Source organism: Nothobranchius furzeri, chromosome 3, assembly GCF_043380555.1.
Source record: "Nothobranchius furzeri strain GRZ-AD chromosome 3, NfurGRZ-RIMD1, whole genome shotgun sequence".
Lineage (NCBI taxonomy): Eukaryota > Metazoa > Chordata > Actinopteri > Cyprinodontiformes > Nothobranchiidae > Nothobranchius > Nothobranchius furzeri.
In genome coordinates, this window is record NC_091743.1 from 3,206,173 (window position 1) to 3,231,172 (window position 25,000).

A 25,000-nucleotide genomic window follows, 5' to 3' on the forward strand; every position below is an offset into this window, starting at 1 on the left:
GAGAGAGAGAGAGAGAGAGAGAGAGAGAGAGAGAGAGAGAGAGAGCTTTCAGGACTTTCAGTTAATAGATTTTTTAACCGGACTAAAGTAATGAAATATAAAATTTCCATAGCATAATCCCTCATGTTTATCCAAATATGATAACCAAACAAAAAGAAAACAACAACACGAAGAACAAATAAAATAATAAAACGCAGGAAGGCAAACACGACTGACAATAACATCAAACAGCAGTTTACAGAGATACAAGTCAGATAATGGAAGACAGTTAAATCAACACCATCATAAACTTAAGAAAAGCTATTTCATACATATTTACGTGAATTTACTGCAATGCAGCAGCTCTACAGTTTATAGCAGTCCCTGTAAAGAGGTTGGGAAGGGTTAGCAAAACCACATAATGTACAAAAAACATCAGTAGAGTTTACTGAGACATCAGGTGAATTTAATTTAAAGCTTCAAGTTGCAGACGACTCTTTCTGTGGATGAGGGAAAATGAATGTGTAATATTGATTTATGCAGCTCTAACTATGGCAGAAGCGGAGGCAAATCAATTACTCTTCATCAAAGGCTTGTCTGTGGGCTGGGAGTCTCGGTTGGAGAATAGTTTGGAAGGTTAGAGTCCTCTTCGTTGATCAGGATGTTGTCAGTCTCACGTTGATGAGTACCTTAAAGTCCAGGTCCGGAGTGCAATAAAGGAGACCGGGAATGTGAGCGCACAGTTCAACTTCTCAATAGGAAGACATCAGAGTCCTTCCGTGGCGTGTTGAGGTGGTTGTCCAATTGTCAGGGAGCTGATCTTGTCCCCGAAAATCCTTCTGATCCTTTGACCGTGAAACCAGGTTGGAGATTGGGTGCAGGTGATTGAAGCAGTGATCCTTTTCCAGTGTCTCTTCTTCGCTGTGTCCTGTCGTAGTTGCGTTCCAGGGGGTCTTCAGCCGAGGTGGATGCAGGTTACGTCGTACTGTAGGTGCGCGGTCAGGGAGGAGCCCCAATCTGTCGTTTCAGTTCCAGTTCCCCCTCAGATGCTGCTGTCCCAGTCGTTCCATCAGGTGCTGAGAGGTGGCCCAAGTGCGACCATCAACATCAACAATGTGGTGTAACCATTGATCTTGAAGAAGACCAGACTAGGGTTGTCACGATGTGAAAATTTAACCTCACGGTTATTGTGACCAAAGTTATCACGGTTTTCGGTATTATCGCGGTATTTTTTTTAAACGTGCTACATTTTCAGACAACTAAATAAACCCTGTACATCAGGAAAAAATTGTCCTCAGTTTGTGTCTAAATTTTGCCTAAAATTTGTTATTTTGTAATTATGTTGTTTATTTGTTTACATTTTTCCCCTTTAGTCTTTAAAATACAATATCTGCCCATAACTTCTTATTTTTTGTCTGTTTGATGTCATCATTTTAAAATATTAGATCAGATGTGTCATGAGATTTGAAGCGTTGCTGCCTTTCACAGACACTTTTTCTGCACGTGCTGCAAACAGGATAGCCGTCTTCTATCAGCTGTCCCTCGGCATTCTTCAAATATCCAAAAAATGCCCGTACTTCCGACTTTGTCTTCTTTGAGGGATAATAAATGTCTTGCACACTGCCGTCTCCTCCTTTGGCCATTAGTTCAGCTTTAGCTTCAAGAAAGTTTTGGTTGTAAACAACAAAGTGCGCATGTGCCGCCGGCAACTTCAGCAGCAGATACGGTGGCTGGTAAGGGTCACCGCGCCTACACCGCAGCCACGGTAAACCCACCGAGATAATATAGTTTTTAAAAAAACAAGATGGTTATTATTATTGTCAACTTTTTTACCGGGGTTACCGGTTACCGTGACAACCCTAGACCAGACACTGGTTTTGAGACGTGGCACCCTAGTGATGGTCCACCCCTTTGAAGCTGGACTTCGTTATGCTTCTAAAAGCAGTTAGTTGACGTTGATAAGCTTGCAGTGGGATAGATGAATCCAAGATGGCCTCTCAGCGATCTTCACAGCAGTAGGAGTGATGAGGAGTACTTCGAATGGACCTCTGGCTGCCCCATCTGTTTCGCTTCAGCACCTTCATCAGAACCCATTTCCCGGTTTCACGACCTGTGGGCGAAAAAGCACAAGAAAATTCTGGGAGATCATTGTTGATTTTGACTCGTGTTCAGCAAAGATTCTTATCGTCCAATATTCAAATATTTTCTGTCACTCTGGACTCCAGTTATTTTCATCCACAGTTGTACTAACAAGGGTTCTTTCAGCTCAAATTCAAGGACTCAAACATTCAGCCATTACCTCAATCACAAATGTGTTCTATTTACTTATCTTATAACAGAGGCACACAGGTGAGTGTGTGTGTGTAGGAAAATTGTTATCAGCCATCCCTCCTCTTGAGGCATGAGACACTCATGGCTCACCAGAAACAAAAGAGGCTTCTGGATGAATGTAGACCAGCATGATAAAAAGCTGAGGAAATTCTCTCGGGAGATAAAATGGGCGAAGGGAAACGACCAAGAGTTCAATGTCTGTAGAACTGTTCCCTCACTACAATAGTGGACCGGTCGACTGCATGAGCAGTGACCGGGACCTCTGCACACTGTACCTCAGCAGCCAGTTTTCAAACCTGGACTAAGTTACCGCCCAGGAGAGAAGAATACAAAACCCTACGCCCTGTCCAGATCTATGGAACCCTCAGCATCTGACCAGGTCCAGGACCATGACTCATTGATCCTCCCACAGAAAGTTCTTCTTGGGGTGTCTAGACTGGAACCGGAGAATCAACTCAGACAGGCCCATCAACAACACCTTCCCACTGTCCTCCTGATTGCCTGTTCATTCCTGACACCCTTCGCTCCAAGGTACTCACCTTTTGTCATAGTTCCCGTCTTTATTGTCATCCAGGCATCTCCAAAACACTTGCCATCATTCACAATCACTTCTGGTGGTCTACTCTGTCGAAAGATGTCAAGGAATTTGCTTCAGCCTGTCCTACCTGTGCCCAAGCCAAGAATTCTTGCAGACCCTCAGCAGGACTGTTACTCCCGTTGCCTATTCCTCGCCAACCCTGGTCTCATCTCAGCATGGATTTCATTACGGGTCTTCCCCCTTCTGATGGATATAAGGTAATCCTCACCATTGTGGACCGTTTTTCAAAAATGTCGCATCTGGTTCCCCTCAGGAAACTCCCCTCTGCCAAGGACATGGCTGACATCGTGGCTAAGGAGGTTTTCCGCCTTCATGGACTGCCCTTGGGCATTGTTTCCGATCGAGGACCTCAGTTTGTCTCTGTCTTCTGGAAAGAGTTCTGTGTTCGTCTGGGCATTCAAGTGAGTCTCTCGTCCGGTTTTCACCCCCAGACTGATGGACAATCGGAGACAATCAACCAGGAGGTGGAGACCAGGCTTCGTGTACTCTGTGAGGACGATTCTACCCCCTGGTCACGTAACCTGCCGTGAATGGAACATGCCCTCAATTCCCTTCCATCGAGCTCCACAGGTGTATCCCCATTCTATGCTGTATACGGGTTTCAACCTCCCATCTTCTCCCTGCAGGACCATGTGTCCAGGGTTCCGTCGGCCCAGGCGGCCACTCTTAGATGTCATCGGGCATGGCGGGTGGATTGCAGGAACCTCGTCTGTTCATCGGCCATCTACTCACGCTCTGCCAATCATCGCAGAATACCTGCTCCTGTCTACAGTCTTGGGCAACGGGTCTGGCTGTCTGCTAAGGACGTTCCCCTACTGGTGGATTGTCGTAAGCTGGCTCCTCGTTTCATCTGACCCTTCCCAGTGTCCAAGGTCATCAATCCTGCGGCGGTCTGCCTCCATCTCCCCAGACCTCTTCGCATCCACCCCACATTCCACTTTTCCAGGATCAACGGAGGTTGCACCGCACCCTGTTCCAGCGGTGGTCCCGGAGGTCGCACTGCATCCGGTCCAGTCTGTCCAATAGGCTCCGCCTGCAGTGGCTCCACCTCCAGTCAAGTCAGCACCGCCCGTCCAAGAGGCTCCGCCTGCAGCGGCTATGCCTCCAGTCAAGTTAGCTCCACCTGTCCAAGAGGCTCCTACCCCGGCGCACCAGCCTGTCCAGGAGGTTTCGCCTGCAGCGACGCCTAAAGCCAAGTCATCGGCACCAAGTTTGTCACCTGCAGAGTCCACGTCTTCGTCCTGTCAGCCTGCAGAGTCCACATCTTCGTCCCATCAGCCTGCAGAGTCCACGTCTTCGTCCCGTCAGCCTGCAGAGTCTACATCTACATCCCGTCAGCCTGCAGAGTCTACATCCCCGCCTCAGTCTCCAGAGTCTACGTCCCCTCTGACTCCAGGCCAGTCATCGGCAGCCATCACCTCCAGTCCAGTCCTCGCCCGTCGCCGGCCCCCCAGATTCCCGCAGTCCCGGCTCCTGGTTGCCCGTCGCCGGCCCCCTAGACTCCCGCAGTCCCGGCTCCTGGCTCCCCGTCGCCGGTCCCACAGACCCCTCTGGCCCTCCTCCTCCCGCCCTGCTCTGGCCCTCCTTCCTGGTCCCCCTCCTCCCACCCTGCTCTGGTTTCCTGTGGGCGTCTGAAATCCGCCCTTGAGGGGGGGTTCTGTCATGACTCCCAGTCTTTCACCCTCCTCTGCCTCTGCTGCCTCCTCATCAAGCCCTCAGTCACTGCATTCATCTCACCTGTCCCTGTCATCAGCTCATTACACACACCTGCTCCCCCTGCTATATATTCACCAGCCAGCCACCAGTCCCCTGCCAGATTATTGAACACTTTTTGTTGGGTGATCTTCCAGCCTTGCACCTTGCCTTCACAGCCTCTGGACCCCATTTTTTCGCCTGACCCCTGCCTTAAACTCTGCCTGCCACCGCGACCCTCGCCTGTCTACTACCACGTCTCCAGCCTGCTCCCTGTACCTGCTTGTCCCAATCTGGTTTTGACCCACGCCTCCTCCCCAACTCTTTCTCCTGCCTCGCCCTCCTCTGGTAACGCTACGTCAATAAAGACTTTTTATGAAACTTTTACTGTGTTTGCTGTCATCACTGGTCTTCCAAGTTCTGGTCGTGACACAAAAAGCCTACAAAATGCATAGATTACTAAAGAAGAGGTCTACCCACAAGGGAGATGCCACTGTCTCAGCTGCAGCTACATCGGTGACATAAAACCTTGTGGATATGAACCAATAAGCACATTAAGATAAATTCAGAAATGTTCTAGTTACAACTTAGGTGTGTTCTTGCTGTGCCGTGGTTCTATTTCCATGCTGTCGTTCTTTTTTTAAAACACAGAAACAGTTTTGTTTCCTGCTTTCCCGCGCTACGTTTCGTCTGCGGCTGCAGACGTCAGCCTGAGGAAGTCAAGAGTCAAGAGTCAAGAGTCAAGAGTCATTTATTGTCATATTCTCCACATGTGCAGGACTTACAGAGAAATGAAATTCAGTTTCAGCACACACAATTCAAAGATCAGACATACGTGGGTAAGACACATAACAAGAATTGGTGACTGCGGTCATTCGCAACATGAGTCACGCTACCTTAATAGTTAGATGAAAAGGGTGTTACATGAGGAAAGTTCAGGGAGGGGAAAAAAAAAGGCATTAACAGGGTTACACCAGCAGGGTGTAGCACTCCAATGCAAAAAAACACCCGACATGGAAGCACAGACAGCACGTGTACAACATCAGAGTCCAATGGGGAGGTGGGGGTGGGCGGGATCCTGAAGCCTCCAATGGGAGCTGCCACTGCGGCGCATCGACCAGCTGCAGAACAACAGGTGGGAGGGAGAGATAAGGAACAGAGAGCACATTGAGGTCCCTGCAGATATAGCCTGAAGGGAGAGGGTGAAGGTCGGGACACAGCATCTGTCGGCATTCCTCCTTTTGTGGGGGGGTGTTGAGGCAGCCTTGAGAGGCTGCTATGGCGTCAGATAAGGATAAACATAACTTTGTTTAGGGTAGACAGAGATAATCTTCCCCTCCGTCTTGTAGTCTCTAAGTGGTCATTCATGTCCACCAGTGAAGCCAATTTTACATTCCACATCCCCGCATCGTCCGGCGACCCTCTCCGAGATCAAATCCATCTTGCGCACTAACACAGGCAACGCCGCAAGGACATTGTCCAGCTTACGGTTCACCTCGAGTAACGTCCCAGTCTGTGAGGTCACCGCACGAGCGGCACATTCCGTGGGTACGGGTCGCACTCCGATCGCTCCCATCTTCCCAAATTTCCAGAAAACCAGATATCCTCCCACTCCAATCAGAAGAAATCCAGTGATCATCAGGCCGAATATCCACAAATCTTCCACGTCCTCGATGGACAGCTGAGAGAGGCACACGATTCACCAGACCTCCCAAGAATCGAGTGCATATCCCGATGCGAATGTCCCCTCGGGACAGGTGGGAGCCCCCTTCTCCATTCTCATCGTAGAGAAAATTTTGTCAATCACGTTGAATGACCAATTAATTAAGTCCATATTTCCAAAAAGAGAGTAGTGGTTTCAGGAGAAATGCAGAGAAGTGCTCTGTAGGCAGACAGGACAAGAGCCTTGGGGAAGCCGATAAGGGAGCTGAGAAAAAAGCGTCTGTACTCTCTGAAGGCTGAAGAAACAAGTCTAAATGTTCTAGTTACAAACTAAAACTTGTAACAACAGCAATGTTAAGTGCTGCCACTGAGGCAATCGGTTAGCCAGAGAATGACAGCAAATTTACTTCTGAAGTACAAAAGTAGCTCAAACCAAGGAGCCTGTACACACAGTACTTCTGTGGCAGTTTTTTTTAGATTTAGTGATTTTTATCCTTTTTATCTGTTGATTTTTATTTGTTTTTATTTAATGTCTATGCCCATTTTTATCCTGACTTCTGCATTTTTGCCCCATATTTATTCTATGTCTGTTGCTCTTCTCTGAGCAACGCTGTTTGAAGGCACTATAAAAATAAAGTTCACTAATACTTTAGTCCGTGCTGATGCAGGCGTTTATGGGCTTTTTAAGCCTCGAGCATGGGTGCAAGGCATTCATTCCTACCAAGGACCACTGTAAATGTATTGATTAAATGAGTGCTAAACACCTTTTAAAAGCAGATTGTTGTTTATCTTTGGCTTATGCTGTTTAGAGGAAAAGGGTTTATATGGTTCCTGGGGTCACCAGGTTGGTGGCCCCTGCTCTAGAGAATGCATTATTTTTCTTAGGCCTGGTAAATCTCTGAGAAAAATCAGATTAGCTAGAATGTGTTATTTATACAGTTTAATTTCTTTTTTACTGAGACTCTGACTTGCTCTTCTCTGTTTCTTGATTCCAGTTCAAGCTCCAGATTTCAAGTTGAATCCAGTCAGGAAGCTGATCCCAGCAGCCAGAGGGGGGCAAGTGATGATTGAGTGTCACCCTCAAGCAGCACCAAAGCCCATCCTGTCCTGGAGCCGTGGGACAGAGCTGCTCACCAACAACAGCAGGTGCCGGGCCTTTTCTTAAGCAGACTTGTGCCTCGGGAGTAGTCTCCTCAATCAACAGTGGTTGATTGCTGGACCAGAGGCTTTTCTACGGTGGGCATCTAGATGCCACCATACTGTCTCTGTGGGGATTCGTTCAAAATCACGTCACCACCCTATCAGAGTCTTACTCCACCCACACTTCCTGTTTGAAAAGTACTTTTAAAGTGGACTGAGAGAGCGACGCTTGGGCAGTGACTGACAGAACTCTCCTCAGCCCCCTCAACCCCCATGCACACTCAGAGTTTCTCTGTTGGAAAAATTAGTCATTAACAAGCACGTACAGGTGCGCACGCACACACACACACGCACGCACGCACACACACACGCACACATGGAGCTAGTCGATTAAATGAATTTTAATCTCAATTACGATCTGAGTTTTCAACAATCATAGAAAAAGGATACGGTTATGTGTCGTCCCCGCGTGCAGTTTACTCTCGCACGGCTCTGAGGTGCAGATCAATAAAACCTCCTTTCACAGTGTTGTCAACTTAGTGCTTTTGCAGCTATTTTAACAACTTCTCAGAGCCCTTCATTAGTTTTCTTTCCCAAAAGGACCTAGAAACATTTGTGATGACCCATAGCTACTTTCTTGGATATTGATTCATTCAATGATGTTCCCTGTAGGTCAGCCTGCACTTGTTCTAGGAAAGGGATGGATTTGCGCATGTTACATCCAATGACCAATCATAAACCAGTCTCAGTGAATCTCACAAAAACAGCTGTTTTACAAGCATCATAGATTCAAGATACAGCAAGCCATAAGTTCATTTTCTTTATCAGGGCTCCAAACTCACACTCACACAATGAGCATGTGTATCTCCTTTAAGCCCCATGAGATGTCTAAGCTGCAGCTGTTACACACCTGCTTAGACTCTATCAAAGCCTGGATGGTGGGAGCTTTCTACAGCTGAATGAAGATAAGACTGAGATCCTCATCTGTGCCCCAGACAAGCTGGTTCCCAAAGTCAGAGACTCTCTTGGTCAGCTTGCTTCCCACACCAAACCTTCTGTCAGGAATCTTGGCGTGACCTTTGACCCAGCTCTCACCCTGGATTCTCATGTCAGTTCTCTTGTTGGCTCTTCCTTCTTCCATCTCAGGAACGTTGCTAAGCTGAGTCCCATTCTGTCCCGCTCTGAACTTGAGACAGTTCTCCACACCTTCATCTCCTCACGCTTAGACTACTGTAACTCTCTTTTCACGTGTCTGAGCAGAACCTCCCTGAACCGTCTACAGGTGGTTCAGAACGCCTGTGCTCGGCTTCTGACCAAGTCCTCCAAACACACCCACATCACATCATCAGTTGGACGTGCCTGGAAAACCTCAGCAGGGAAGCATCCAGGAGGCATCCTAACTAGACGCCCGAGCCACCTCAACTGTGGTAAACTCGTTCGTCCGTTCATGCACATCACCAATTAGATGACGAGGTATTTGGCTACCTTAAGAGAGTCATAGTTACTCCCGCCGTTTACCCGCGCGTCGTTCAATTTCTTCACTTTGACACTCAGAGCACTGGCCAGAAGTCACATTGCATCAGCACCCCGGTGGGCCTTTGCAATGCTTTGGTTTATTTCAGATTCCCCTTACTTACATTAATTCCTACTAGAGACCACTGCAACTGTATACGAGTGTTCCACACATCTATGGACCACTGTGGCTGAAAACTTGTGAATTTTGAGGAACCACCTGGTAACCAGCGTTTTCAGCCCGGTGAGAAACTGGGCCAAAAGTGGTGACTGTTTTATTGTGTTCTCCTAGAATCACAGTGACTCCTGACGGCATGTTATGGATCCACAACATCAGCAGGATTGATGAAGGAAAATATACCTGCTTTGCTGAAAACTACCTGGGCAAAGCAAACAGCACGGGACACCTGTCTGTCAGAGGTAAGCTCGAACCTACTAAAGACTGTAAATACAAGATGGACAAACCCTCCCTGCCATCACCAGCAGGTTTCTGAAGAGCTGAATTGAAGCCCAGTAGGTGGTTCCTACCACTTCTACCTTTGTCACATCACACATCTTTTTACAAAACACAAAAATGGAGCTGAGAGCAAAGCTGTGATGGTGGGAGAAGCAGATGATTTACACCCAACAAACTCTGAAATGACGTAACTACGAGCTAATTAAGCTAACGGAGGTTGGCAGGTGCTTTCAGCTATAAAACCACTCTGCTAGCCTCTGCCCTCTAGGCTCTAGCACTTTTACATTTTTACTGAACTGTTAAAACCTCATGCTCTATACCTGAGCCCTCAGGGACACAAACCAGAACCTTCTAGAAGACTAGATAGAAAAGTAGACGTGAATGCTCTTTCCAGGCTGTTGCTCCACGACTTTGGAATTAGCGTCCCTGATTTTTACGGAGTACGAACCAGTCTGTCACCTTTGAAAAGTAGCTAAAGCCCCTTTTGTTTAAATCTAATTTTGCTAAATTCTTTTCTTTTCTGCATCTTTATATTGAAATTTTCTGATTTTAATTAGAGGATCGTGACCGTTTTATCTTGGTGAGACATTTTTCTGTGATAAGTACAATGTAAATACATTTTAATTACTAGCTTATTAATTACTTTTACATGAGGCTGAGGCCTTCCCAGAAGCAAACACGCTGCTAGCACTGACAGCTCATCCATCTGATTATCTTCTAATTTTTCACAATTTGTAATGATTCATGTTCCTCATATTCTGCCTGTCATGCTGGTTGCCCTTCCTGCACTGATCAGCATCATTTAGTTCACCTGATTACCTCATGGAGCACACCTGTTCTTTCCTCTATTTAAACCCTCAGTGATCTCTGCCAGATTGTCTGTTGCCTTTTTTCTCAGCATTCCAGCAATTCATCGTTCTGACCTACCGAGTCCTGTACACGTTCTGGGATTGTCTCTGCCTAGCCCTTAAAGGATTTGTCTGCTTTTCTGACCTCTGGACTCCGACCCTGTTTTTAACCACGGCTTCTGATCCTAGTCTGCTCCTCCTGTTAAAAGAGGAGACATATTCACAGACAGAAGAGGAGGGAGAGTTTTCTGTCTAAGGAACATCCGGGGAACTCTCCAATCCAAACCAACGTTTCCCCCTGTCTCTGCCTCTGCCACATTTTCCCTCTACACTGACCCCTTCAACAGAACTTGCTGCAGAGACCCAGCTCATGCCCAAACCCTCACTCCTTTAATAAAGTATCTTTTTATATATTTAACTCCTGTGTGTGGCTGAATTCCGGGTCTCCAGAAAACCCTTTACAGAACAATCTGGCCAGTATGGACCCGTCGCCCCCTCAGGAATGGCAAACAAAACTCGAGACCAACATGCAGCAGATGTTAACCATGTTGGGTGATTCTTCCTCTGTTACTACACCTAAGACTTCAACTTCTACTGCAGCCCCCCAACGCCACATCTCACCCCTCAGGGAGCCACACCTGACCCCTCCTGAAGTGTTTAAGGGTGAGCAAGGCCAGTGCAGATCATTTATCACCCAATGTGAAATATATACCCTCCTGTTTTCCCACTGAACGTGCCAAGGTTGCCTTTGTTATTTCTTTACGGTCTGACAAAGCCAAGAAATGGGGGACGGAAGAGTGGCAGAGGAACTCACTGATCTGTTATTGTTTCAAGGATTTTGCTGCAGAACTCATCAGAGTTTTTGATCCTGTTCTACCCAAGAGGGAGGCGGCCCGAGGCCTGTTGTCTTTGAAGCAAGGCAAGAAGCGTGTGGCAGAGTATATAATTGATTTTCACACCTTGTCTGTTGATAGTAACTGGAATGATGAGGCTCTCTGTGACGCCTTCTATCAAGGATTGACTGAGGAAATCAAGGACGAGCTCGCTACTCGTGACGCACCCAGGGACCTGGCAGAACTGGAACCCCTAGCTACCAGGATTGATTTAAGGCTTCACGACCGACAGCTGGAGAGGGGTGGTTCACATCAGATGCCTCGCTTCCGGCCCAGCTCTGAACTCCCATCTCGATCGTTGATGACCCCTCCTGTGAGTACCAATGTTTCGGAACCCATGCAGATCGGCCAAGCCCGTCCGACCCCCAAGAGAGGGAGAGGAGATTTAAGGAGGGATTGTGTTTCAATTGTGGAGGAAGGAACCATCAAGTCCGAAAGTGTCCAAAGGCTAGACTCAGTAAGAGGTGAGAGGCTTTTACTGAGTCTTAACAAGTCCAGCAAAACCCCTCCAATGGTCTCTATTCAGATCCATATTAATGGTCATGTAAAGCAGGGGTCAGCCTTCGTTGACTCAGGGGCTGACGCAGAGTTCATGGACATTGAATGTGCCAAAGCTTTGAACATTGAGATGTTACCCACTTCTAGGACTCGGGATGTGCTAGCTATAGGTGGTCATGTCCTACACAAAGTGACCCAAGAAACAGTTCCTGTCAAAGTCACCATTGGAGGTAATCATCATGAATACATTTCCTTCCTAATAATCCATTCCCCTAACATTCCCATCATACTGGGGGCTTCCTGGTTAAGGATACACAACCCTCATATTGACTGGAACAAATGGGAGGTCCTCGGTTGGTTTACAGGCTGTCATTCCTCCTGCCTTTTTTCTGCTGAAACCCATGAACACATTACAGCAGATTCAAGAAGCATTGCCCAACCTATCTAAGGTTCCCACAGAGTACCATGACCTCAAGGAGGTATTTAATAAACATAGAGCTTCTTCTCTCGACCCCACAGACCCTATGACTGCGCCATTGACTTCCTGCCTGGCTCTTTTCCCCCGAGGGGACGTTTGTACTCTCTTTCAGGCCCTGAAACTCAAGCCATGACCAAGTACATTGAGGAACCCCTCCAAGCTGGGATCATACTCCCGTCTTCATCCCCCGCTGGTGCAGGCTTTTTCTATGTGGGGACAAAGGATGGGTCCCTGAGGCCTTGTATAGACTATAGGAGATTGAATGAAATCACAGTAAAGAACCGTTATCCCCTTCCATTCATCAACACTGCTTTTGAACAACTACAGGGTTCCAGTGTGTGCACCAAACTCGACCTCAGAAATGCTTATCACCTAATGCGGATCAAAGAGGGTGATGAATGGAAGACGGCTTTCAATACCCCCACTGGACACTATGAGTACCTTGTTATGCCCTTTGGTCTCACAAATGCCCCCGCCGTGTTCCAGGGATTGTTCAATGACATTCTGAGGGACATGATTGGTCATTATGTGTTGTGTACTTGGACGATATCCTCATCTTCTCCAAGGCCTTCTCATCCCATTGCGATCATGTCCGCTTGGTTCTGCTCCATCTCCTACAAAACCTGTATGTTAAAGCCGAGAAAAGTGAGTTTCATCAGCTCTCCACTTCCTTTCTCGGTTTTGTCATTGCCCCCAATCAAGTATCCATGGACCCTTCCAAGGTGGCATCAGTCAAGGAATGGCCAATTCCTCAGAACCGGAAACAGCTTCAAAGGTTCCTTGGCTTTGCCCATTTCTATTGACGTTTTATCAGGGGTTACAGTTCTATAGCTGCACCCCTCCATGCCCTCACATCATCAAGGGTTAATTTTGTCTGGAATGAACCAGCAAACCAGGAATGAACCAGCAAACCAGGCTTTCTCACGCCTAAAGGACCTGTTTGTCTTTGCACCCATTCTGCGCTCTCCTGACCCTTCCCGTCAGTTCATTGTTGAAGTGGATGCTTCTGACTCGGGTGTAGGTGCCGTCCACAGCCAAAGGTGTGTTGATGGGTTGATTCACCCCTGTGCCTTCTTTTCCAAAAGCTTGTGTGCTGCTGAATGCAGCTATGATGATGTAGGGGATCGGGAACTACTGACAGTCAAGCAGGCGCTAGTGGAATGGAGGCACTGGTTGGAGGGTGCCAAGGAGCATTCCTTGTTTGGATTGACAACAAGAATCTCCAGTACATCACCAATGCCAAGAGGCTAACCCCCAGGCAAGCCAGGTGGGCTTTGTTCTCTTCAAGATTTAATTTCACCTTGTCCTACAGACCAGGGACCAAGAACGTCAAGCCGGATGCCCTTTCCCTGCTCTACGAGGACTCGGCGGAGGAGCAGGTTGCTGAAAGAGGAGACTACATCCTACCTGACAGTGTGCGATTGGCGGTCACTTACCTTGACATTGAGGAGAGGATAAGGGCTACCCATCAACAGCATCCAGTCCCCACAGACTGCCCTAAGGGCCTCCTCTTTGTCTCGGACCACCTGGTTTCCGAGGTACTGTCTTTGTGTCACTCCTCTCACCTTTTTTGCCATCCAGGGATCAGTAAGATCTTGTCAGTGGTTTGGAGTCGCTTCTGGTGGGGGACCTTGTCCCGGAACGTCAAGGAGTTCGTCTCAGCATGCAGGACCTGCTGTCGGGCTAAATCCTCCCGTCGAAACCCCGCTGGCTACCTGTGCCCATTGCCTATCCCACATCGTCCTTGGTCTCACATTTCCATGGACTTCGTCATGGGTCTGCCTGTTTCTAACACTTATACTGTACTCTTAACCGTTGTTGATCGTTTTTCCAAGATGAGCCATTTGGTCCCTCTAGTCAAGTTGCCGTCTTCCAAAGACCTTGGGGAGGTCCTCCTGTGTTTATGCTCCAAGAACTTCCTGCCAAGGTCCCGTCTGCTCATGCCGCAGCCGTCCGATGTCAGCGGGTTTGGTGACTCACACGCCGGGTGCTACTTAAAACCTCTGCTGTCTATTCTAGATCCGCTAACAGGAGGAGGACCCCCGCGCCTGTGTACTGGGTGGGACAGAAGGTCTGGTTGTCCACCAAGGACCTTCCTCTGAGGGTCGAGAATCGTAAACTGGCTCCCCGCTTTGTTGGCCCCTTTCCTGTCTCCAAGGTGGTTAATCCTGTTGCAGTTCGTCTCTGTCTCTCCAGCACCCTGCGGGTCTGTCCCACCTTTCATGTGTCTCATATCAATCCTGTGTCTACATCCCGTCTGGTGCCCTCCTCCAGGCCCCCTCCGCCCGCCTGGTTTGTTTCTGGGGGCCCTGTCTACGCTGTTCGACACATTCTGTGGTCCCGGCGATGGGGCCGGGTGTTGCACTACCTTGTGGACGAGGAGGGTTTTGGTCCCGAGGAATGCTCTTGGGTCCCTGCCCGCCACGTGCTGGATAAGCACTTTTCCTTTTTTAGGGACTGAAGTATTTTGTTTCTCAGAATTTTTCGTTTCTGATCTTCTAAAACAAGCGTGTTGAACTCAAATTCACCCTGGGCCAAAGTCGCGGGCCAAACCCATTCCTCCATCTACAGACATGTACGGCTGAACCTTTTTCTTTGGAAACAAAACGTATGTTTGCAGCAACACTGTATGTGGAAAACCAGCTTACACACGGGCAAATGGATTTTAAATAAAGAACACATCAGTGGTAGTCATAAGTTATGTCTCATTTAAAAAATATTATTCCTTAAATGTGTATATATACAGCTTTCTTTGAATTTTTTAAACTTTTGAATCTTCTAAGTATTTCTATTTTATGTTGTCATGCTTATTCTTATTATTTACTCTCTTCTGCTGTAATGAATGTTGTTGCTACTGTGACACCAAGCTTTCCCCACTGATGGACAATTAAGGGACTTTCTTTAAACATCTTTGGTGTGTTCTTGCTGTGTTTAGTTTCAAATTCCATCTTTCAGTTCTTTTTAAAACACAGAAAAGGTTTATTTACCTGCAACGTTTCGTTTGCAGCCGCAGGTAAATGAACCTTTTCTGTGTTTTAAAAAGAACTGAAAGATGGAATAAGGGATTTTCTATTTTATTTCTATTCTTCTATCTGTAGCCTTTCCTGTTTTAAAGTGGGTGAAATATTTTTTCACAGGCCAACATAAGTAAAACATAGTAATTCTCTTAAAGGAAAATGTAATATCTCACCTTTTAACTTTCATGCTTTGGAGCAGAAAAAGTGCATAAAAACCAACGTAATCCAAGCCCAGTTTGCTCCACTCTGATTTCCTGTGATGCTCACCTGTTCCAGCCACACACCTGCACCTGTGGGGTTGGGCTCTGAGCTGAGGAAGAGCCGTGTTGTTCTGTTCATCTTCATCACAGGCAACAGGTGCTCACATAGGTTAGTGCTGCTGAACATGGAGAACATCTGGACCACGCTGTTAGTCAGAGTGTCAGGGAGGAGAGATAAAAACTCCAGCAGCTACGGAGTCAGACTGACTGAAGCTAAATCATCTCAGTTTGGAAGTTGGTCGGTGAGCTTTCTGTCAGCAGCAGATGACTGAGCGGTTAAAATCCATTTCTGGGCTTCAAAGTCGGCTAATTGCTGAGTAAACGTGGCGCTGATTGAGAGGAGTGTTCTCAGTTTGTCTGAGGCAGAGGAGGTACCGCTGCAGACGCTGATGCTAGTAGCATGGATGCTAATGACTGTAAAGACATTCCGGTTTTTCTCCTTGAAGCATCAACATTTTCCATTTTTGTTGAAACGCCTTCCTTCTGCATCGATCCTTCCCTTCCTGGACATTTTGGGATCATTTGTGGACAGTTATTTTCACTTGTTGCATTCATTAAACACGAATGTGGACACACTGTGACCTAGTGGCAAAGTACGGTCACTGCACTACTTATACAATCCCCATGCATTATGGAACATGTAGTTTATAGTCAATGTACGCTTTGAAGCGACATAGACCTATTTTAAGACACTTGGAGCTCTTGTGGGCCACATAAAATGATGTGGCGGGCCACATCTGGCCCGCGGGCCTTGTGTCTGACACGTGTGATCTAAAATAATAAATAAAAGTGACATTAATCTATCGGAGATAAATAGTATGCTACTTATTGTTTGCTATCATTCTAGTCTGGCTAGTATGTAGCATTGCTATAGTAAATGTATGGTTACCATGTCATTCTATTTAATGATTTAGCCATGTTGAATTTAATTTATTTATGTTAGCAGCTCTGTTCAAATGAACATGTCAGTCTCCAGTTCTCACCGCCTCTTGGCTGTGGTCTGTGCATCTAAGCTAAAACAGCATGAAAGGTTGGGGCTCTGCCCTCACAGTGTTTTGATAGAGCTGACATCATGACGTTGTACTCATTCACGTTTTTATTTTCTGCTGTCGAACATTAGAGCAAGTATGAAACACTGAGTGGAACATGGCCCGGTAAGACTACCTGCAGGGCGGGGATAGGGCTTAAGCCCCGGATGTTTTCTGAAAAGCCCCGAATCTAATTTAGACTTTTGAAGAGTAAAACAAAAATAGCTTAGAACTGGCATGCAGTACCAAAGTCCACCAGAGAGGGCGCATCTGTGCAGTGTAGCCTGCATTCGGTAGCCGGTGTCGGTACCAGAACTGCTCAGGGTCCTGCGCCTGCTGATGACCTCACATTATGGCAAATCCACTCGGCTTTCACACTTAATTTTTGGAAAGAAATCAGCAGTTGTTAATGAATTCTTGTTTAACGCCTAAATACTTTCTTTATGACTGTAGTTTGTTGATAAAACATCAAATTATCTTTGTTTTGTAAAGACTGTGAAACAACACAAACCAGCAACAGTTCTTATATGTGAAGCCAAATCTGTTTGTATTAATCTGGAATTCGTCTGTATATTTTCTTAGTTATGTAAATACATTCATTCATTCAAAATATTGCTTGCTGTCTTTCAATAAAGTTCTTATATTTTATTTTGCCTCGTTTCATCAAAATCAAGAGCTTTTGAGGGTCACCGTTTATCAGTTGATATCTAAGCTTTTATTTTAAATTCCTTTGGAAATTCAAACATTTTCTCTAAAAAGTTTTGATCTTTGGACTTCAGGACTAAAACCTGACTCCTGCTCGCTCGGCTGTAAGGGCTTTTGGCACTCTGGAGGCGTGGCCTGTGGCAGATCTTCTCTGTCCTCTGATTGGTTAGTTTACCCCGCACTTTACCCTCTACCTATCTATATAAAAAATCTGATATTCAGTAGTTGCTGGCATAGCTCAGTTGGGAGAGCGGGTGACTCTCCCCCCGGAGGATCCAGGTTCGAGTCCGGGCAAGGAAGATGCAGTAGATGTCATGTTTATTTTTCTTAATTTCAGGTATTTTACAGTTGTGACCGTTCAACTGTCATTAAACGTCCGAATGTTTGCTGGGCAGTGTTTTAAAAAGTGCACATAAGCTAGATGGTTTTAACCATATAAAATTACATTTATTGTGATACTGGAAAAATACATACTGAAATAAAACTACTGATTGAAAACTTTATGACTGTGGTTGTACAATATATGACTCACTAATACACTGCAAACTCCCTTAGAGTGGGGCTTCCAGAGAGAGAGAGAGAGAGAGAGAGAGAGAGAGAGAGAGAGAGAGAGAGAGAGAGAGAGAGAGAGAGAGAGAGAGAGAGAGAGAGAGAGAGAGAGAGAGAGAGAGAGAGAGAGAGAGAGAGAGAGAGAGAGAGAGAGAGAGAGAGAGAGAGAGAGAGAGAGAGAGAGAGAGAGAGAGAGAGAGAGAGAGAGAGAGAGAGAGAGAGAGAGAGAGAGAGAGAGAGAGAGAGAGAGAGAGAGAGAGAGAGAGAGAGAGAGAGAGAGAGAGAGAGAGAGAGAGAGAGAGAGAGAGAGAGAGAGAGAGAGAGAGAGAGAGAGAGAGAGAGAGAGAGAGAGAGAGAGAGAGAGAGAGATTCTTGCCTCATTAATGAATTGTTTATTTTTTTCAGTATTTAATTGACAAATTATCCTTTCAAATAATTAATTGATGAGTTACATAATTGTCCATTTAGAATTGTTGAATGGACTGAGTCAAGTTTGGTGCACTTTATATATTTCAAAACATGTTTTTTTTTTATTTTAATGATGCATATAAATAATTTAAATGTTAATTTATTGAAATATTTCTATTTTTTCATTACCTCACCCTTGTTTTGACAAAAACGGGACCTTGCTGGATAATATCATGGAGAAACTATTTGTTCACAGTACTTGGCTCAGTGAGGATCTGTGTACCGAAGGAGGAGATACTCAGAAATCTGTCTGCAGATTGTTACAACCCAGACTGGAAGTGGTGGGCTGTAATAAGAAAGGAGACCAAACAGAGGAGTGGGGGTTCAACAACTGATTTATTTAACCAAAGTAAGGATTTACTAAAGCAAGTTAGTGAATTCCAACTCTACTCACAGTCATGAAGTTGAAGGAGCTGCAAGATCTTACCAACAGTGTCCATCACAGTAGCTCCAGGGAAACGGACAGTGAGGGCTCCTTTCATCTTTACATGACGAATGATGGAGTCGCTGATGATGGGTGTGCAGGTTAAAGCTGGGCAGAGGCTATACCACCGTCAGGGGCCTGTGCAGCCCAGAGTTTGGCACGACGAGGAGAATGACTGCTGCGCTGACCGCTGAGAGGGTGGCGGTCCTCTGGAGGTGCGAGGCTCCCGGGCTGCAAGAGGAGGGAACTCTAGCTCCAGGGCGCCAAAACGGTTGGGTAAAGGAGATCGGTGGTGGCTGTTCCGTACATTCCCCCCACGGCCCGGCTCAAACATAGACCGTGAACCCCGGAGCACCGGAGTGGAGCTCCTTCATTCTGATGGTCGCCTATTCATCTGAAAGGTCACGATGCAAGCGGGACTTTCCACAAATGCACAGAAGAGCCAATTTATGTAGGGATTTAAAAGCAAAGAGCAGTATTCTGAACACTGTTTTACCCAATAGATATTTTTAATTTATAGTGTGACATAATTGGTGCTAAAACCTGTAAAAGACGCCTGTGACCAACGGGGATTAGACATTGTAGCATGGCTGGTTTTGTGTTTATTTTTAATCACTGTTTTTACTTTCTCCATGTTCCGTGTCTTCTGAACCTTTGCCATGAGTCGGGACCTCCATGGAGCGACAGATAAACCTCCCAAATCTCATTCCAGTCCACGTTCTATTTTACAACTATGAGAACCCGTCAGAACCTCCTCTGCTCTCCGATCATACACGCATTGCCAGGGCAACCAGACTGACTAGCAGCTCAGAAGAGGCTGCACTCTCAGACATCCAATCCTATCATATTAAAGTTTAATTTATTCCTGACATCATGCATACCTCTCATCTGTCCCGACCGCGTTTGGAACCTCTGCAACTTGTTTGATTCTTTTGCACTTCGGCAGCCAGGGTCTCGATCTCGCCACAAAGTTTTCTTTCTTTACTCCAGGTAGAACGAAGGGAATCGCCTCACGTGCTGAGGGCGTAGCATTAGCGTTCCTGTATGTAAACGACTGAGAACGGACACGAGCACCTGGGTACGCACAGGTGGGATTTATCATCAGACGATTGCAGAGGAGCGTGCGCACGAGAGGCCACCGCACGTTTCATAAATCAGGATTTTAACCGTTCATACGAACATTCTAAACTTCATTCCTAGAGAGGAATATTGGAGTTTTTCTACGAACGTTTGATGAATGAGGGCCCTGGAACCGGAATGGGCTTAAGAAATTCCCAGAACTTCTCACTGTTCTGTTCTGCTGTTCTTCAGCTGCCTTCCTGTTCCAGTGTTTGTTTTCCCTAACAGAAGCATCAGTTCCACAACTTTATACTATCTTTTTATTTGGGTCCCAGCAAACATTTATGCCAGCTTTTATTTCCTTTCAGACGCCACTAAGATCACGCTAGCTCCCTCCAATGCTGACATCAACCAGGGAGAGAACGCCACACTGCAGTGTCACGCTTCCCATGACCCAACAATGGACCTCACATTCACTTGGGCCCTGAATGGAGTCCTGCTCTCCCTTGAGAACAGTGATGGGCCTTTTCACCGAGTGGAGGGGGTGAGTGCAGGATTTGATGACTTCCATCACTGACAGTTAATTTGGTGCAAACACCAGGTACATTTACACCCAGCCAGGAAGTAATGGGTTTTTTTTTTTATGTTTTTAGCAGCTTAGAAATTCAGGAAAATCTAATGGGCCATTCCCATCTGTACCGGGTCGGCCCGGGCCGGGTAGCGTAGGTTGTTTACATATCTGGGTGGCCTGGTATTTTTCCGGGCCAACCGAGGCTCATTCTCAGCCCTCTTCTGGAGGGGGTCTGCTTCAGGCCGACCAGGGCCAACACACCCACTGCTGACAGAAAATCCACACCTTCCATTAGAGCAAGCCTCTGATTGGTGGGTAGAATCAGCCCACATGGGCTTAAGGCAAGGATGTGTGGAATCAACCGGGCCAGGCTGGGGCCGACTGGGGCTACCCGGCCCGGGCCGACCCGGTACAGATGGGAACGGCCCATAAGTAAAGTTTAGCACAGCTAAGCAGACGGTGCTGTTGAATGTGATACATCACTGAGCAAATGACATTGCTAGCTTGTGCCTCAGAAAGCAGGCATCACATAAAGTAGCAGTAGTAGGGTAGTTGCCTTTACATTGATGTTGTCCGTGCATTAAACCGTACACACCCACCTATCAACTGACTGGTCGGCTGAAGTGTAGCCTAACTACTAGTGGGAGCCTCAGACTGGCAGGTAGAACTAGCCAGCAGCAGCTTCCTGCACAGTTCATTAGCAGCCTGGGTGCTGTGGGGTAAACACCTGACTGCAGCCCTAACCGGCCGAGTGGAGCCCACAGCACAGCACTGCTCAGTGAGACAGTAGGCTGACTGATGACACGTTGCTCTGCTATAACACCAACGCAGAGACACCGGAGTCACGCCATTTTTTTAATTGCATGTAAAACACGTTCGTGGGGCTGAAGGAGAACTGGTTCTTAATCGAGCTGAAGCACCCAGATGATGCGCTAGCAATCTGATTACATTCAAGTAAACAGGTCAGCTGAGCTAAGCCTGTAGGGCGCTCGCGGAAGTTCCGGAAGTGACGAGACCGCACAAGCGTTCTTCTGACAAGACCATTGTCAGTGAGTCTTCTTTCCCGTCTTCCAGCTAAACAGCTGAGCTGTCTGCTGGACATTTATGCTACTCTTCCTCCTTTCTTTGTATTAGATTTATAGAGTATAATAAAGCATGATTTACACCTAGTTCCTCAGTTAGTGTTTTAACCTTTTGGTTCTTGAAGTGGGCTCCGTTGACAGAACGTAGGGTTTTTATTTCTGGGTTAGCAGGCAGCCAAATAGAGAGCTTCTCAGCCATTGTGGGGCACTTCATCCTTTTATGGGAACAAACCATCCTTTTGAGCCCCAATCCTGTTTAATCGTCAGAAACCGCTATGCTTTTTGCTTCCTGGTATCTCTCCCACATCAGCTGAAATGGAAGAACCATCCGGATAACCTATCTGATAATCCCTTAAACAGCAGCAGCTCAGGAGGTTGAGCAGGTTGTCCAGTAATCAGAAGGTTGCAGGTTCGATCCCAGCTCTGACCAGAGAATGATGCTGTTGTGTCCTTGGGCAAGACACTTAACCCATGGTGCCTGTGCTCGGCAGCCTCGCCTCTGTCAGTGCGCCCGAGGCCAGCTCATCGTAGTTCATCCCCACCAGTGTGTGAATGGATGAATGACTGCTTGTTGTCAAGTGCCTTGGCGGGTTGTAGAAGCCTAAGAAGGTGCTGTACTGGCCGTTTACCATTGAAGCGCTCTCCTTAGTTCTGCCAAGCTTCTGAAACACAGCACACTTCCTCTTCACTTCTTGTATCCCTTCACCCAGCTGCAGAACTCCCAAAGAGCCCCTTTCTGCTTTCAATTTCTCCAAAATGCTGGCAGTGCCGACATGACCCAGTTGCTTATGGGTTAGGGTTTTAGGATTTTCCGCAAGGATATCTTGCCTCTCGGCTTTACTCATGCCCATTAAAGCCTGCAGACCCAAAACCAACTCCAGACGCCTTGCTTGAGCCAATGAACCAGCTTCCCTGTTTCCAGTGAAATCAGTTCCTTGTTTCTTTATGCGAATTCACATGGTCAGCTGCTACATGCATTGTTTGTCTCATCTGAGCAATCAGCCTCCACTCTTCTGCATCAGCCAACACATTTCCTTTTCCATGTGGGAGGAGCTTCTCTGCCATTTCAACAACTCATCCCTCATCCAAGAAAAACAATGTTTTTTTGTTACTGCATCGGGATAACAATTGAACCACTGCTATATCTCAGCTCACTGTGCTGTTCCTATTATTAGGCCACACCTCTGGTGCATGGTCACTCCATCCTTTTTCTTAAAAAAAAAAAGCCCACTTTGACCTGCTTTTGTTTGGTTTCTTTTATCCATACATAGAATATGAAATCTATGGGTTGCACTTTCAAATCTGGTTGTCTCTTTTTTATCTTTAGTTCTGCTGGCCTTCTTCACAATGCAGGTCTATGGATCCACCAGCACTGCCTGTCATGTCCCATAACTATAGGACGATACTCAACCATTAAGCAGCTTCTGAGACACACCTTGGATCAACGATCAGAGTCCGTCAGGAATCTAATCAAATTTTTTCCAGCTAGTCCTCTTAAACGAGGGTAAATGTGCAGTAGTGCTGTTAATTCACGTACATCGTGGTTAAATTTACTTAGTTCAGGTCCCAACCAATTCTTAGAACCTAAAAAACACACACGGGCATCTCTCTTGTCTCCATTTGTGCAAATAAGTAATACATCCTGCCTCTGATATCTGCACACTTACTGCAAGCCTTGTGGTTGGATCTTTTTCCACTATAGACAGTGCCTTTGATCTGCAATACCCCAGAAGAAGAAGAAGAAAATATCATTGCTATAGCGCCTCTCAAGATAAAAATCATGAGGTGCTTCACAAAAACAAGAAATGCAAAAATATAAAAAAGAATTTAGAAAGCAAGTGAGTCTTCAGCTGCTTTTTAAAGGAGACCACTGAGTCCACTGATCTCAGGCTCAGGGGGAGAGAGGTCCAGAGTCTGGGGGCCACAGCAGCAAATGATCTGTCACCTTTGACCTTTAGCCTGGTGCTGCACAACCAGTAGGCTTTGATCACTGGACCTCAGGGACCTGCTGGGGGTGTAGGGTCTAAGAAGATCACCAATGTAAGATGGTGCTTGTCCATGTAAGGCCCTGTAGACCAGAACCAGGATCTTGAAATGAACCCTGAAGTTGACTGGCAGCCAGTGAAGCTGGAGGAGAAGCGGGGTGATGTGGGTGTGTTTGGAGGACTTGGTCAGAAGCCAAGCACAGGCGTTCTGAACCACCTGTAGACGGTTCAGGGAGGTTCTGCTCAGACACGTGAAAAGAGAGTTACAGTAGTCTAAGCGTGAGGAGATGAAGGTGTGGAGAACTGTCTCAAGTTCAGAGCGGGACAGAATGGGACTCAGCTTAGCAACGTTCCTGAGATGGAAGAAGGAAGAGCCAACAAGAGAACTGACATGAGAATCCGGGTGAGAGCTGGGTCAAAGGTCACGCCAAGATTCCTGACAGAAGGTTTGGTGTGGGAAGCAAGCTGACCAAGAGAGTCTCTGACTTTGGGAACCAGCTTGTCTGGGGCACAGATGAGGATCTCAGTCTTATCTTCATTCAGCTGAAGAAAGCTCCCACCATCCAGGTTTTGATAGAGTCTAAGCAGGTGTGTAACATCTGCAGCTTAGACATCTCATGGGGCTTAAAGGAGATGTACAGTTGGATGTCATCTGCATAAAGATGGATTCCTTTGAAGGAGCTCAGGATGTGCTGAAGAGGAAGCAGATAGAGGAGGAAGAGCAGAGGCCCCAGCACAGAACCTTGTGGGACACCATGGGTAAGAGAGGTGGTGGAGGACCTAAACTTGGAGACGGCCACAGAAAAGGAGCGCTCAGAGAGATAAGAGGAGAACCACTCCAGAGCAGATCCTGATAGGCCTACCCAGTCTCTCAGCCTCTCCAGTGGCAGGTGATGGTCAACAGTGTCAAAGGCTGCAGTCAGGTCCAGCAGGACCAGAACAGAACAGTCCCCTGCATCACTGTGAGTCAGAAGGTCATTAGAGACCCTAAGAAGAGCTGTTTCAGTAGAATGAGCTCTACGAAAACCTGACTGGAAGCTATCATAGATGTTATGTTCATCAAGAGCAGCTGTGAGTTGTTTAGCCACAACCTTTTCCAAGATCTTGGAGATGAACGGAAGTTTAGAGATGGGTCTGAAGCTGCTATGGAGAGAGGGGTCGAGACTCGGTTTTTGAAGAAGCGGGTGGATTACAGCGTTCTTAAAGTAAGCATGGACCTGACCAGAAACCAGAGAAGCATTAATTATAGAGAGCACGCTGGGACCGATGGACTGAAAAGCACTTTTAAACAAAGATGAGGGTAAGATGTCAAGTCCAGCAGACTTATAAACATGTCTTGGTCTTCCTGTGTCAACATCCTATCAAAGGTCTGGAATTTTCCTTCAATTACCTTCCTGGGTCTCTTTTTCATATCCTTAATAGATGTGCTTTTCTAAGGTGTAATTAGGCACCAGCCCAGAAATTAATTACAACTTTCCTAGTGCTCCTTCTAACACCAGCGTTGAGCGAGGAATTCCTATCTCATCCAAATTCCCCTCCTTTAGCTCCCTGCCATCTGGAGATATATTAAATCCCAGGAAAGGCACTAAAAACACCCCGACCATTCACTTCTTAGGGTTAACACAGTTGTAATATCACATCCTGTTCTTTATATCAAGGTGAAATTAAGTTTATGCTTTTACACAGGGGTGCCCAATCCTGGTCCTGGAGGGCCGGTATCGAGCAGCTTTTAGTTGTAACCCTTCTTCTACACACCTGGATTCA

The 25,000-nt window shown here is 46.7% G+C and overlaps 1 protein-coding gene across 1 annotated transcript in view; it reads left to right on the top strand.

Annotated features, from left to right (window-relative positions):
* The window catches only part of cntn2 (contactin 2), a 158,942-nt gene that overhangs the window by 64,154 nt on the left and 69,788 nt on the right, over nucleotides 1-25,000 (top strand). Inside the window, exons 11-13 of the mRNA XM_070549098.1 lie at nucleotides 7,258-7,408; nucleotides 9,207-9,334; nucleotides 19,967-20,142. Coding sequence (XP_070405199.1) covers nucleotides 7,258-7,408; nucleotides 9,207-9,334; nucleotides 19,967-20,142 — 455 coding nt within the window. The remainder of the gene's footprint in view (nucleotides 1-7,257; nucleotides 7,409-9,206; nucleotides 9,335-19,966; nucleotides 20,143-25,000) is intronic.